This window comes from Crocuta crocuta, unplaced genomic scaffold, assembly GCF_008692635.1.
Source record: "Crocuta crocuta isolate KB4526 unplaced genomic scaffold, BGI_CrCroc_1.0 scaffold369, whole genome shotgun sequence".
Taxonomy (NCBI): domain Eukaryota; kingdom Metazoa; phylum Chordata; class Mammalia; order Carnivora; family Hyaenidae; genus Crocuta; species Crocuta crocuta.
In genome coordinates this window covers 2960705-2976316 of record NW_027529441.1, presented here as the reverse complement: position 1 = coordinate 2976316, position 15612 = coordinate 2960705, and the positions used below count along the sequence as shown (strand labels likewise).

The following is a 15612-nucleotide window of genomic DNA, read 5'->3' as shown; positions in this document are numbered from 1 at the left end:
TTTTTCATAAGAAATCATGTAGAGTTATTTGGCCTATTAAATTATGCATGTATCAACTCTGATGAAAATAAAAACAAAATTAAGAAGGAACAATAAGCAAAAATGAACAGACAATTCACAAAGGAAGAAAACTCAAATGAAGAACATGTAGAACACATGCCTAAACTTAATTAGCAATTAGACCACTTCAATTTAAAATAAATAAGTAAATAAGTATAATAATATAAAGTCAAATACTAAATCTGCCACCAACTAAGCACAATTAGTTTGAAGAGAAATTTGGAGACTTGAAAATGTTTAGTGAAACTGACAATGTGTATACAACACTGTTGATCCACTCTGGCTTGAATCCTAAGAAACGTTCGTACAGGCCCAGAAAAAAAAACAACATGTTTTGGAAAGCTAATTACAGTGTTGTTTATAATAGTGAAAATCTGGAAAGGATTAAATGTTTACCAATTGATACTTATCCATTCCAGATAGGGTATTTATATTTTCATGTAATACTCTCTGGCAATTAAAAGGAATAAACTAACTTGATATATATGAAAACAAATAGTGAAAATTTTGAGTGAAAAAGAAATATGAAGAACAGGATGTCCAACCTATTACCAGTGAGACAAATTTGAAAACACACAAACCATATGCTGCTCATGATTATCTGAATGTAAAAGCATAAAAGCATTGATTAGAGGGATACATGCTAAGTTCACGAGAGAAGTTAATTTGGAGAAAGGGTTACAAAATGGAACTGAAGGTGAATACAGAAAGAACATGCACTTCATCTATAATATTTTAGTTCTTATATTTAAAAACTCTTTTGGGGTGCCTAGGTGACTCAGTTGGTTAAACATCAGACTTCAGCTCGGGGCATGATCTCACAGTTCCCGAGTTCAAGCCCCACATCAGGCTCTCTGCTCTCAGCGTGGAGCCCAATTCGGATTCTCTGTCTTCTCTCTGCCCTTCTCCATCTCACTCTCTCTCTCAAAAATAACTAAAAATTTAAAACAACAACAACACTATTAAAAACTCTTTTAAGGATGGAAATCAGCTCTGCAGATTATTTTCCAGTCTCCATAACCATGTGAGCTAATTCCCTATAATAAATATTATATTTAGTATACATATTAAATAATAATATATAGTATGATATATTATGTACTTAAAAGATAAAACAAAAACTTTTAAGGAAACATGAAAACGTACTATTAATTGTAAATTCTGGGGGGTATGTACTCAGGGTTTTAAAAATGTAAACTATAATTTTCTGTATATTTATTACTCAAATTTTAAACACTAGATGAAAAAACATTCCATTGGGGAATTTCAAAAATTGACTTAAAAAGAATGCAAATGCCTGAATAGTCTATAACCTAAAGATGGTCCAAAACGTCAGAACCACCCACTAATAAAAGCACTAAGCCCTGCCAATTTTATGGATGAGTTCTACCAAATGTTCCAGAAACAATGTCCTAACTCATCCCGTGAAGATAGCATAATCAAAACAGAGCTAGATTATTAGCATTCCAAATTCAGCAGGGTATTAAAAGAAAAATCATGTTGCCTGAGTGAGGTTTTAAAAAGAGTGCATTCATGATTCAACATCAGGAAGATCATTTTTATAATATGCTATAGTAAAAAACAATGAGAAAAAGGCTTAAATGTTCAGTTGATGTATAAAAAAAGGGTAAAATTTAGTAATCATTACGTCTTTTTTCATCTTTGCAAAGAAGGAACAGAAGAAAACTTTTAAATGTAGAAAATAGAAAAAAAGAACTCTCCCCTTAGTCAAATACAATCGAGGATGCCCTGCATCAACTGCTAATCCATAAAATGAAACAAATTTAAATACTCGGAATAAGAAAGCAAACATCAGCAGTTGCAGATTATATAACTGTTCACTTCGAAATTCCAAAAGTATTTACATAGCCGGCTAGAAAGAAGTCCGGATTTGCCTCTCCGCCTCCGGCGCCCCGCCCCCCCACTGCCGAGCTTGCGCACGCGCAACTTTGGCGCATGCGCGTGGGATGGAGAGGAGAAAGATGGCGGCGCCGGGTCTTCCGACGCCGCTGCACGGACACGTGGGCCGAGGCGCCTTCAGCAATGTGTACGAGCCAGCGGAGGATACGTTCCTGCTGCTGGACGCGCTGGAGGCGGCAGCGGCCGAGCTCATGGGGTGCGAGGAGGGCGAGGGTTCCTGCGGGAGAGGGCTCGGGCGTCCTGGAGTGGCGGTAGCGAAGGAGGGCCAAGGAGCGGAGCGACGCTGTCCGCCCGCAGGGGAGGCAGCGTCAGCCCACTTGGCGAACACGGACGCCAGAACGCCGTGACTGCGGGTTTTCCTGTAGATACACGTAATGAGCGTGCCAGGGATCTGCCTACGTTTGCCAGTTGTTGCTTTGGGCTCCGGAGCACCGGAGCTCCTTTCCACGCCAGGATGGATCTTTTCCTTTCAGCTGTCCTAGTCTGAAGAACACAAAGCCCCCGAGCGCAGCAAGATTATAACAGGTTCAAACACCAACAGAACTTAATAGTATTACATTTTTTTTAGTAAGTGTTAAAAGCCGCGTGGCGTTTAACTTCATTCACAGAAGCACCCGGGAGCAGTGGAAGGGCGCAAAAATGAAATGAGGTTGTGAGATACTGGCCCGGGGAGGGACTTTTAAATCCATTGCAGACGATACTCTAACAATTGCCAGTTAGCCACGTGTGGCTACTGAACGCTTGAAATGTGGCAAGGGCGACTGCAGAACTTCATGTTTTCATTTAATTGTTACAAATTCAAATAGCTCCATAGCTAGCAGCCTACAGAATTTTCCCTAGCACTTTATAAATACTAAAATTTGCGTGTTGAAGTGCCCCCATAAATTTTAAGTAACATTAAAAAAATGTATGAATACCTACATTGTAATTTTCTTAATGAAAGGTATTTGAGTAATTAGATTTATTTAAAGATCAAGAGTTGAAATTGATATTCTCAAGATGAGACAGCTGTAAGGCTTTAAAGATATGTATTGTGTTTATTTATCTGTCTTAAATCTGGTCAGATATGAAATGTCACAACTCTTATTAAACTAGCTTTTCACTGTAAACGATGGAACTTTTGGATTTACCGGATACCAAATAGAAAAAGTACTGTTTTTATAACTTGTCATTTAGTCTCAAGATATCCCAGGAAGATTTATAAGGACAAATTGCATTGCAAAGTATGCTGTGAAAGGAGCCGAATTTGTTACAAAAGTGGGATTACTTCTGGTCTGGGAATTCTAATTGTTTATGAAACCATGATAGTTATTTTCAAATAAAAGCCGCCTGGTAAGATTCAACAGACCTTCCTACAGAATAATAAAGCTTTGTCAGATAATGTGGACTGATTCCCAAAAGGCAGAAGCAGCTAGCATTTGTTCTTGGAATCCTTGTTTCAGGAGTTAGGTGCTAGAGAGACTCCCTAAATCCCACCAAACCCATTTCTGTGATGGGAGATAATTGGTGCTTTTGATGCATATGTAAGATTATAAGCAGGGAAATTTAATTGAAGGATAAAATATAGTATAACGAAGAATGTATTCAAAAGCATTTTTAAGATTATTAATATTCTAAAACCAAATACTCGTATTTTCCCACTTCAGTGTATAGCTGTACAAATAATGGAATTTCTTTGCAGCTCTAAATCTATTAGTAGAAAGGTGGAACTTCCCTCCCTCCACCCAGATATGCTGATCAATTTATGGGTGTTATGTACCTTTAAATGATAGAGAAAACCTCATTCATAAATAAATATTATAATAATACTAACCCTGTCATTTTAGGAAACACTAAACCAGAAGCTCCTTGTGGGAAAGGCCAATGTCTTTCACGCTAATATTTTCTTTCTTTCTTTCTTTCTTTTTTTAAAAATGTTTTATTTATTTCCTGAGAGAGAGAGAGAGAGAGACAGTGTGAGCAGGGGAGGGTCAGAGAGAGAGGGAGATATAGAATCTGAAGCAGGCTCCGGGCTCTGAGCTGGCTGTCAGTACAGAGCCCAACATGGGGCTCGAACTCATGAACTGTGAGATCATGACCTGAGCCAAAGTCGGAGGCTTAACCGACTGAGCCACCCAGATGCCCTTCACGCTGATATTTTCAATCCTCAGTTTTATTCCACAGTTTTTATGTAATGTTTTGTAGAAATTAATTGAAAGTCATCTATTTTATGAACTTAAGTGCATGCCCGATTTTGAGTAAACAGTACTAAATGTGCACAAAGCAATGGTCAGAAATTAGTGTGTTTGTACATTTTTAAAAATATTTCCATATATTTGCAGACAACTGGTGATGATGGAGAAATATACATTAAAAGTAGGATGAGAGTAATTTTCTGTAATGTGTATTTTAATCTTACTACACTAATAATTTATTTTATTTTGCTTTTTTTAGAGTGGAAATATGCCTTGAAGTAGGGTCAGGGTCTGGAGTGGTGTCTGCATTCCTAGCCTCTATGATAGGCCCTCAGGCCTTGTACATGTAAGTGTAAGTATATCAAATTTATTGACATCCTCCACTAAGAAATTCACTAGGGGTGACTACTTGAATGAAATCATTTTTGTAAGTAAATACTTCGTATCTGAAAGTGTCTATTTGAGTGTAGTAATGACTCATGGTAAATTATTCTTCCCTAAATATTATAACTGCATGTTCAAAACAGTTCCATCATACTATTCAATTATAGAAGCAATAAAACAATTTTAGGTCACTTCTGAATTTGAAATTGTTGTTTTAGGGGCGCCTGGGTGGCTTAGTCGGTTAAGCGTCCGACTTTCGCTTAGGTCATGATCTCGCGGTTGGTGGGTTCCAGCCCCGCGTCGGGCTCTGTGTTGACTGGCAGCTCAGAGCCTGGAGCCTGTTTCAGTCTGTGACTCCCTCTGTCTCTGACCCTCCCCTGCTCACGCTGTCTCTCTCTCTCTCCTAGGAATAAATAAAACATTAAAAAAATTAAAAAAAAAAAGAAAAGAAATTGTTGTTTTAGATAAACAGTCTGATTACCAGAAAGAATTGAAAGTTATTGAAATTTTTAAGGAAAATTTGAGAATATGGAAAGCATAAAGAAGAAAATAAAAATTACTTCCCAAATTTTACCACAGATGGTCCAAATGTGTTTCCTTCTTTTTTCCCCATTTTCTATGTTTTTCATTTACTATTGTATCATGAACATTTTTCAGAAATTCCTTTTAAATTTAATATTGTGGGGGCGCCTGGGTGGCTCAGTCATTTGAACATCCATCTCTTGATTTCGGCTCAGGTTCTGTTCTCAAAGTTGTGAGATCGAGCCCCAAGTCAGGTTGAACATGGAGTCTGCTTGATATTCTCTCTCTCCCTCTCTCTCTCTGACCCTCCCCTGCTTTCTCTCTCTCTCTCTCTCTCTCTCTCTCTCACACACACACACACACACACACACACACACCGAAAATAAATAAACATTTTTTTTAAATCTTTTAAAAATTTCATTTTTGGTGGCTGCATAGTATTCATTGGAGAGAGAAAGAGCAGGGGAGGGGCAGAGAGAGAGAATCTCAAGCAGGATCCACGCTCTCAGTGCAGAGCCAGACATGGGGCTTAAACTCACGAACTATAAGATCATGACCTGAACTGATATCAAGGATTAGACACTTAACCAGCAGAGCCACCCAGGTGTCCCTGGATTCATAATTCAAAAAATCCTCTCAGCTCTGTATGCATGTATTTGTATTTTTCTACTCTTGCACATGTATGTCCATACTAACAGTCTTTTCCATTAATATAACAAGTCTTTGTTCTTTTCATTCACCGTTATTAAATCATTTTAATTTTTTTCTAAATCTGCTTTATGTAAAAGCCGTGGAACACGTAAAAACTTTTTCAGTAATGGCCGTGCTTCAGGGACACAGATACAGTTTTCTTTCCTTTCTGTGTATAGGTGCACTGATATCAACCCCGAGGCAGCAGCATGTACCCTGGAGACGGCACACCGTAACAAAGTCCACATTCAGCCAGTGGTTACAGACTTGGTGAGCTCTTCATCCTTGTCCAGTAATAGTTCATTTCCTTTCCAAAGAAGGTTAAGATGATTTAGGTCAAGGAAGCTTGAGTGATCATTAATTTTTAATCCACGAAATAGTATATCTCGTCATTTGCAAAGTAAATTCTTGGTTGATGTAGTTCATCTTGTCCACAGTTCAAAAGGAATTTCTTCTGGCTTGTATGTGTCAGTCTTTTGGTCAGAAGTCACAGAGAATCCAGTTCAGACCGTCTTAAGGAAAAAGAGCAGGTGGCTTCAGGCACAGCTGGCTCCAGGAACTCAAATGATATGACAGGCATCTTTTTCTTAGCTCCGACCTTCTCCTCTATTGGTTCTGTTCCTAGGTAGCCTTTAATTTCTTGGTAACAGGATACTTGTGTGTCTGTATCTTATTCCTCAGCAAACACCTTCCTTCCACCCCCGCCTCCCATGGTAAGAAACTCTTTCTATTCAGCTAGTCTAGCAAAAGCCCCAGAATGAGTATTGCTTGGATCAGCTTGGGTCATATGCCGTTTCTCAGTCTCTCACTGTGGCCGAGGGTGGTGGAAAGATGGAGATGACTAGTTTAGGTGCAGTGATTTACACGGAATCACCGAAGTGGTGTTGCCCTTTCAAATTTTAATTTGTTTCTTAAATGTGTCCATAATTAGTATTAAATATGTTTTTGATAAAATAATAAATTCAGAATATCTTTTTTTTAATGTTTTTTTTTTTTTTTGAGAGAGAGAGAGAGAGGCAGCATGAGCGGGGGAGGGTCAGAGAGAGAGGGAGACACAGAATCTGAAGCAGGCTCCAGGCTCTGAGCTAGCTGTCAGCACATAGCCCGATGCACNAACAGGGGTAGAAACTGAGGTGAGGTTCATTTTTTAAAGTCACATAACTAATAAAGTGATAAAGCCAGAATTTAAATCCAGATCTTGGGAATCTAAATCTAGGTGTCTCACAACTGTTTCAGGACATGGCTGATGGTAGTCCATGCCAGCGTCAGCTCTTTCAGTGGTTCAAGGTGACCTTGACGCTGAGTACTGATATATGGCAAAGAAAGGAGGAAGAGGTGAGCCTGAGCATAGGTGTTATGATCAATTTACAAAACTCTACATTTGCTTATATTCAGAACATAGGCATAGATTATCACAATAAAATCATTGTTTTAGGTAACTAAGGTTACCTGTTTACCAAAGTACTACTTTCATTTTGTTTCTTTGTTTTACTTTTAGAGGAAAGACTTTTTCAAATCCGTCACATGCCTTTCTTTATATTCCTACAACAAACTAAACATAACTTTACCTTTTACTGATTCAAGGTCATTAATATGAACATTAGTTATTCTGAGCTGTGATAGAGAGGCTTTTTTGGGTGTTTCTGCCTTTACACTGAGTAGCTATAGCTTGCAGCGATTTTGAGTTTTTATCTCTTCTCTCCTCCTTGTCTTCTCTTTTTACTTGCTTTATGTTGTCTTATTTTACTGCTACCTGTTAGTGTTATTTCCTCTCTCTTTTCATATGCTCTGTGCTAGAATACCAAACAAGGATTTAGTTAGACTTGTATTTAAACTAAGAGTTCAGGGACTCTGAATAAGTACCTCTCATATGAAGAAAGTATGTTTTGCTATATGAATTTAAAAGTTCTTGTCAGGGGCCTTTTTTGCTTACCTTTCCAATTCTTGGATCTATTCTAATGCTCTGAGACCACACAAAAGCTGAATATGGATGGGTGAGGGATGCCTGTGATTAGATATGTCAGTGACTGTCTTATTTAAATCCATTTTCTTTTAAACTACATCATTTTCCATGTTTTAATATCAATTTTTTCCTTTATTTAAAATTCAGCACCACAATGATTATTAGTATGTAGTACTTCAGGGCCATTGTACACAATTACAAAGCAGATTCTTTCCTAGTTTCCATACTCAGCATTTCTGGAAAATTACCTTCCAGATTTCTTTTTACAATGTAAGAAACTTAATTTCTTTATGGAATTGAAAGTAAAGATTTTAGTTATTTCAGATGTATTTCCTCACTCTCCAGTGTTACTCCTAAAAGGAACAGCAAATTAACCAGTCGTCTTCTACTTGCAGACAAGCATGCACCTTGATTACTTCTCTCAAAGATGTTACTTTTCTCTTTTGAAATGATATGGAGAAAGAAAAGTTACCTTATAACATCTCCACAAAGATACCGTTCCAGCATTCTCTTTGAACTACATAGTCAATTGGCTTAAAAGTGATAGAGAATTTCTTTTAGAAACCAGGATAAAATAGAAGTTCTAAGGCAGTGTTTCACAATGTATGTAAATAACAGCCCAGTGATATGCCCAACACTTAGATGGTATGACTGAGGTTTTTTTTTTTTTAATGTTTTATTTATTTCTGAGAGAGAGAGAGACAGCATAAGCAGGGGAGGGTCAGAGAGAGAGAGAGCGAGAGACAGCGTGAGCAGAGGAGGGTCAGAGAGAGAGAGAGAGAGACAGAATCAGAAGTAGGCTTCAGGCTCTGAGCTAGCTGTCAACACAGAGCGTGATGCAGGGCTCGAACCCAGGAACGTGTGATCATGACCTGAGCCGAAGTCAGACGATTAACCGACTGAGCCACCCAGGTGCCCCTGATATGACTGAGTTTTAAATAACTTTGAATCACATGTCAAAGCTCTTTCCTCTTTAATTCTTTTTCAGCCACTGTGATTACATCCAGGGGAAGGGCTCAGTTTGTTGTTATTTAACACCTTTTCAACACTTAACAGATGTCTCTCTAACAGAGACAGATGGCTTGGGTCACTCTCAGCCTGGCAACAGTAACTATTAACTATAATTTTTATATCTCACGTATCCTTCTAGTGATTTCTATTTCCAGAAAGTAATAGTGATTTCCCTTTACAGCAAATTTATTTAACGAAAACAAAGTTCATTTAAAGAAAAATAGTAAATAATAGTAAGTACATGTGCATAAATGGGGAAATTGCAAGAATGTTAATAGAACAGCTAACACTCTGGACACTGCCGTGAAGCACTTCAGCTATTCCATCTCAGGAATAGCCTCAGAAGTCATGGTGAGAGTCTGCAAGGTGGTAATTGAAGGAAATAGCTTGATAGGTGAGACCACCAGATACCGTGTTTTCAGTTTACTGTGCCAGTGAAGGTGCAGGGTGACGTGACCAGACACGATTCTTGAAAACACTTACTTAATTCAGTCATCAGAGGAGTCAAAGGAAGACGTTAAATGGCATTTTTCCCTGAAAAATAATACCCTAAAAAGACATTTTTATTGTGGTTTCACAGAAAATTGGTACCCAGTTTAAAGATTTACAAAATGCCAAGCAGCTAATGTTTTCAGTGTCTCTTCCACTCTTTTCAGTTCTTTCTTTGATCTCTAATTGTTCCAGACAATACATTATGAGTCATTAGAGCAGTAGAAGGTAAATATGTATGGATCTATATTTACATGCTTACATATGTATATCTTCTGATATTTTTGTCATCTCATGAAACATTTTCCTAGATTATAGAAAATATTTAAGTTACATCTATAGCCTTAAAGTGTGTGTATATCTGTGTAGAACACCAGAGTGCTTGCTTCCTTATTTAATCTTCTAAAAGTAAACCCAGAGTATAAACATATTAGCTGTTGAAAAATAGAGGGTTTCTTGAACATTTTATGTTCATTCTGATAGTTTTTCTTATTTTTAGGTAAATGCATGTAATCTTTATACACGTGAGTGAAAATATAAAAATATTTATCTCTATCTCTGTATACAGTTTTGGCTCTCTAACACATTTTTCCCTAAAAACAAGGGAGGAGAGTATTTTTAATGATATACTTATTTATCCATTTTAATTCTGAGTACAGCTTAAAATTCTGACTATTGAACATTTAGGTCAAAGGCTTGCTACCAAGATTGAAGGGAAAAGTTGATCTTCTGGTGTTTAATCCCCCCTATGTAGTGACTCCATCTGAAGAGGTAAGACATGTAACAAAATATGATTATTAATGTTTTCAGCTATTTTCTTTATATAATCAAATGAACTTCATTATGACAGTCAGTCATCAACTGCTCTGATATTACTCCCAGTCATCAGTAATTAAGTATGTTGGTGGACATAGGAAAGGAATCTAAACCTAATGAAATACAGTGACCCATATTCACCTGTAAAATTCCCATTGAAATCAGGCCATGTGTTTAAATTTGCATGTGTGTGTCCTTTATCATGAATGGCAGATTTGCAAAAAAGCATTTTTTAATCATCCTTAAATTCATATATATCCGAAAGTCTCAGTTTTCTTCTTTTCACAGGTGGTGGGGGAAAGATTCTTAATTCAGGTAGGGAAAATAAATCATCTTGAAATATATGATTTGGAAAGTCTTCAATAATGAAGAGATAAATCAACCATTTCCCAATTTCAAGCGAGAATGGTCAAGGCAGACAGAGTTTAGTAATGAACTAAGGCTTGCTTAAGTAAATCATGGTCTACAAATTTCTGGCAAGACTGTGAATGAAAAGAGAAGATTCTGGAAATATGGGGACACAAATGGGTTTCTTTCCTCCCACATTGCCACTACTAAGTTACATACTTGCTTCTGCTGAGCCTTACAGCTGCTGGGACATATAGATAATTGAGTGTAGACAACACCTTGGGCTATTTCACATCCCCAACCGAGAGCACTAGGGTCATAATCCCGGTGAATTGAGCTGTTACCTGAAGAGTAGAACCACAGTGCAGCACATTGAAGGTCTCCTGGAGCTTAAAAGCATGCTTTACAAAATAAGACATTAGGAAAGGAATTAAAAGAGAATATGCTCTCTGTGAAGACCAGAATCAGTGTTCCAGAAACCAGATGAAAGGTTTCAGTGCACAGAGCATGAAGATAAAAAGGAGGAAATCATGAAGGTAAAAGAAAAGAGACTTAGAGGTTAAATCCAGGAGATATAATATAAAAAAAAATAGTTAAGAGTCTGTGTATATAAAAAATTATGGCTATTCTTAATAGTGTATCTAGAAACATGAGGTTAGGAACCTCTGGCTTGTGCCTGTGACCTCTAAAGGAGCAGAAACAGGCCCAGCAAGGCTCAGGGAGCAGGCAAGCAGCGCACCATCAAACATGACCTCCCTGTAAAGATGAAAACTTCCTCCGTGGCCTTAATGTGCCTGGTGCCTGGAGACCTTCCGGGAGGGGCCTTTCGAATGCCAGCACATAAACCTGGCTGAGCATCCCCAGGGAGGCATTCAATCAGGGTCCAGCACGGAGACCCTAGTCCATTCTGGAAGGGAATGACAAGAGACGGGCTCAGCACAGCCTGTCCTCCCCGTGCACTCTGTCCACAGACACTTTGCCTGATAAAACGTCCAGGGAATGGGCTCCCCCAAAATAAGGGCTAAACCAAGGAAGAGGAACACATGAGCCCCAGAAAAAGGTAATTCTAAGAATGCCAGGAAGGGAACTCTCTAGGAATAACCCCTTGACAGAAAAGAGGAACTGGTAAATCTCCTGATGTGATTAACTTCGTGGAAATTGTATTGAGAAGTTTATTATAGATATGGGAATAATTTTATTAGATTCAAAAAATAAGCAAGTGAACACTTTGGGTGCCCATCAATAGCTACGTTAAGATATGCTACTTTTCCGTTATAAAATCATAGGCGACCGTTAAAAGAGCACATTAGAACCACACCTGATCATGGGAAGAGCTCTCCATAAGGTATTGTTGACTGAGAAAAGCAAACTATGGTGCAAGATGTAGATATAATCCTGTCTTTGTAAAACATGGATGAAAAAGGAAAACGTGTATGTCTATAATATGAGGGAGGAGCACACCAATAAAACAGTGAAAGGGGACGTGCCGTTCTTCTTAAGGCAGGTATATGAACATACCTCCCTTCCTTAAAAGGTAATATATGTATATAGTCCTAGGAATAAAGAAATTCATTTTAATGGAGAAACATCCCATTTTATATGAATAAAAACAGTAGGCATGATTTATATAATTAATTTAAACCATAATTTTAGAAAGAAAATAATTGTTAGGGTTAAAATATTTTTTGGATGGCTTCTTCAAAATATTCTTTAGTTTTGAAAAAAAAATAGACAATCATAAGAATGTAAAGATTTTTAATACTGTATGAACTGTCATGGGCTTTGCTTCTTCTACAATAGAATTGGATTGTTACAGGGAAAAATGCTTTGGTGAGCCTTTATATATTAGGTGGTTTCCTTAAAAAAGGTCTATACGAGTCATACTTTAATCTAGAAAAGAGCCAGATGCAGTGGCACACTTTGAAACTAACTTCTACAAAGTAGATATTTTATAACATAGGATCTGTCTTTTATTTTCTTCCTGAGTGTTCTATATTAAGTATAAGAATTACCTATGTCTATCAATATAAGCATTGCAGAAATAGTAACAGCTATTACTAAGCTGGCCCTAATGTGCAGGGCCCTGTTTTCAAACTTTATATATATTCCTAAAAGTGGAAAAAATAGTTTATGTAATTTTTATAATTTTACTGTTAGAACTATTGTTTTTCTGATTTTATAGATAAGGGAGGAAACTAATCACAAAAATTACAAACTTTACATAAGGTCACATGGCTAAGAAATGATGGGGCCCACTCAGCTTTACTGCCTCTGGGACAACAGTAAGATACAAAGTATACACAGCACTTGTCTGGTAAATGTTACTTGTCAAAAAGATTCTATTGGGGATTCTAAACATAACTTGAATAGACACCAAAGTCTTTGGTTACAGGTGGGAAGTCATGGAGTAGAAGCTGCTTGGGCCGGTGGCAGAAATGGTCGAGAAGTCATGAACAGGCTCTTCCCGCTGGCTCCAGATCTTCTGTCACCAGGAGGATTATTCTATTTAGTTACCGTTAAAGAAAATAATCCAGGTAATACAGACCAGTTTATCTTTTAACCACTGACTTTGCTGAAATCAAAAGTTAATCATGTTAAAGACTATAATTTATAAAGTAGCCTGAAATATTATCAATATAATCTCTGACAGCAGCTCATACAAACATAACATTCATCTTGAAAGAAGAGAGAGATTTTTAAGACATAGTTTTTTCTGGTTTTAGAAAGTACTTTTTTTTAAGGTGGGGGGCAGTTTTTCCTCCAATTACTAAACTAATACTCAGACACAAAATCTGTAATTTCTTCTTTTAACACCTCACCCTGAATATTTTGGATGTTCTCTCCCCTTGTAATCTTCTTGCCCTTGACAATTGTGCTGCGTACTGTTGAGTTCATGTGAAGTTCTACCATGAAGGCCGTCTCACGGTGTGGATGTTGAAATCTTGGTCAGATTACTCCATAACTAGACTGACCTGAATCTTTCTTCTCTGTCCGTATACAAGTTTGATTTTTATCTTTACCTTACATTCTCAGCCCCTCAAACCACATCATGATGACGAAGTTTTGTTTCAGTTTGTTTGTAGCTCCATTTTCTTAACTCAGTCTTCTTAGTATTATTTATTTACAAAAGGGAAGGTCTTGCTTTTTTCAATATGCCTGAACGAGATAAGCTGCTTCCTTCCACTGTGTGCTGTCACTATACATTTGCCCACCTTCGTTGACGTTTTTCATTCTAGAGGAAGCGTGTGAGGCCAAGATTAGGGCCAAGAAACTGAACGAGCCACTTTCTGTAATGATAGGTGTAGTTAATGTTTCTGTCAAGCCGGTAGCCACCACTGCAGAGCAAGGCCCGTCAGTCTGATTAAGACTTTCAACGACACCTTGAAACTACAAAGTGCTCCCGTCGGACTCAAGTCCATTTTAATAGAAATTTACTTGGAATACATTGTTTTCACATGAGTAGAATTTGTAAATCATCTATCATCTTACCAAACTGTTTAGTGATCATACCCTCTTCACCAGACGATTTTAATTGGATTTTACCTTTTGTTTTGTTTTTATTTTAGAAGAAATTTTGCAAACAATGACAACAAAGGGTCTCCAAGGGACTGTTGCACTTTCCAGGCAAGCAGGCCGAGAGGCCCTCTCAGTCCTGAAGTTCACCAAGTCCTAACGTGCCGTGTGTGCTGCGTATTGTACTCAGTGTGCATATGTTGATCATATAGATTGTGTTGAATGTATATATAAATATATGGAGATAGAAGCTGAATGTATTCAGCATGTTTTGAAACTGAAGTAATTTCTTGGTTAACAAGTATAAAATTGTTAGGTTATATGAAAAAGGTAGAAGGGTATAGCATTCCCTTTTATCCAGGAATCAAGTCTATGGAAATTTTTACATAAGTGCAAGTAAATGCATATGTAATATATATTATTTGTATTTTATATATAAAAGCTAAACATGAGTGACCTGTCCAGCCACTAAACATGAGTTAGGTCTGTGTACACTGAACCTGAAGGTGTTCATAATGTACCATTGAGTGAAAAAAAGCAAATTACAAAACAGTATTATCTTATATGTATAATTTTGAAAACCCAACAGAGAGGGCATGTCCATATGTATATATAAGTAAGTTTTATGGGGAGCCTGGGTGGCTCAGTCAGTTGACTGTCGAATTCTTGATTTTGGCTCAGGTCATGCTCCCAGCATCATGGGATTGAGTCCCATGTTGAGTTCTGTGCTGAGCGTGGAGCCTGCTTGAGATTCTCTCTTTCCCTCTACCCTTCTCCCCAGCTCACACAGTCTCTCTCTCTTTCTCAAAAAAAAAAAAAAAAAAAAAAGTCACAGAAGAGAAATGACAGGAGGGAACAGCGGGACTTTCACTCTTTTCTGGGTTATTTGCACAACCCAGATTACTTGTATCATTTTAAGAAGGTTTTCATTATTAAAACATTTTTTAATTTACTTTCACTTGTTCATTGTCTCCATTCTATTTCTATTATTTAGAATTTCTCCAGCCTCCATGTTTCTTGCTGGTCAGATTTTTCCTCCGTTTTACCCTCTTAAAATATACTTTCATTTTCTTCTTGCATATATATTGCAAGCTGATATGCAGTTTTTCTTAGACCAAGGAGAGTTGCATATAAACAAACTTACAACTCTTAGGTTAGTCACATTTTTAAAATCTGACATGCATCTTTTAGCAAATGTCAAATTACCTTTACTAAGTTTAGGAACCTCTTCTTCCATAACTTCTATACCATTTAAAATATATTTATCAAAATCAATGAACAGGTCTGTGTAGGACCTGAGTGAGCGGAATCTAACATTAATTTTTAATTCAGCTACGTTCAGTGTCACCCGGGGAAGCTTTTTAAGATTATAAATTCCTAAACCCTACCACAGACCAGTGGGACCCTCTGCTGAGCAGACCTAAAACCTGTGTCTTTTAAAATGTGCTTCCCCGTGCTCTTTATGGTCACCATCCGAATGTTAGAACTATTGTTTTAAACAGCTTTCTTATTTAATCCTTAGGACAGCCCACAGAAGGAGGGAGATTACCTTTGGTGTTCAGAAAGGTTAAATCACTTGTTGAGAGCAGCACAGTAGTGAAGGGTCAGGCCAGTGTGGCAGCACTTAACACAGATCTGACTCCCAGACGCTTGCTTTCATTGTGCTCGTGCTGCTTTCAGCAGTAAAGATGCCAAAATAGTAGTTACTTAAATCTAATATCC

At 37.5% G+C, this 15612-nt stretch overlaps 1 protein-coding gene across 1 annotated transcript; it reads left to right on the top strand.

Moving 5' to 3' along the window:
* The first annotated feature begins 1991 nt into the window (after positions 1-1991).
* On the top strand, positions 1992-14842 carry HEMK2 (HemK methyltransferase 2, ETF1 glutamine and histone H4 lysine). The gene is made up of 6 exons (XM_077760214.1): positions 1992-2176; positions 4414-4500; positions 5930-6020; positions 9901-9984; positions 12770-12911; positions 13944-14842. The coding sequence occupies exons 1-6, from the start codon at positions 2028-2030 to the stop codon at positions 14048-14050; spliced, it is 660 nt and encodes a 219-aa protein (XP_077616340.1). The 5' UTR covers positions 1992-2027; the 3' UTR covers positions 14051-14842.
* Positions 14843-15612: the final 770 nt, after the last annotated feature.

Excerpts from the sequence above, each read along its gene's own strand:
- HEMK2 (XM_077760214.1), top strand. The coding sequence starts at position 2,028 with ATGGAGAGGAGAAAGATGGCGGCGCCGGGTCTTCCGACGCCGCTGCAC. Across the intron at positions 2,177-4,413 it reads GCAGCGGCCGAGCTCATGGG|AGTGGAAATATGCCTTGAAG; the intron begins GTGCGAGGAGGG and ends TGCTTTTTTTAG. Across the intron at positions 4,501-5,929 it reads GGCCCTCAGGCCTTGTACAT|GTGCACTGATATCAACCCCG; the intron begins GTAAGTGTAAGT and ends TTCTGTGTATAG.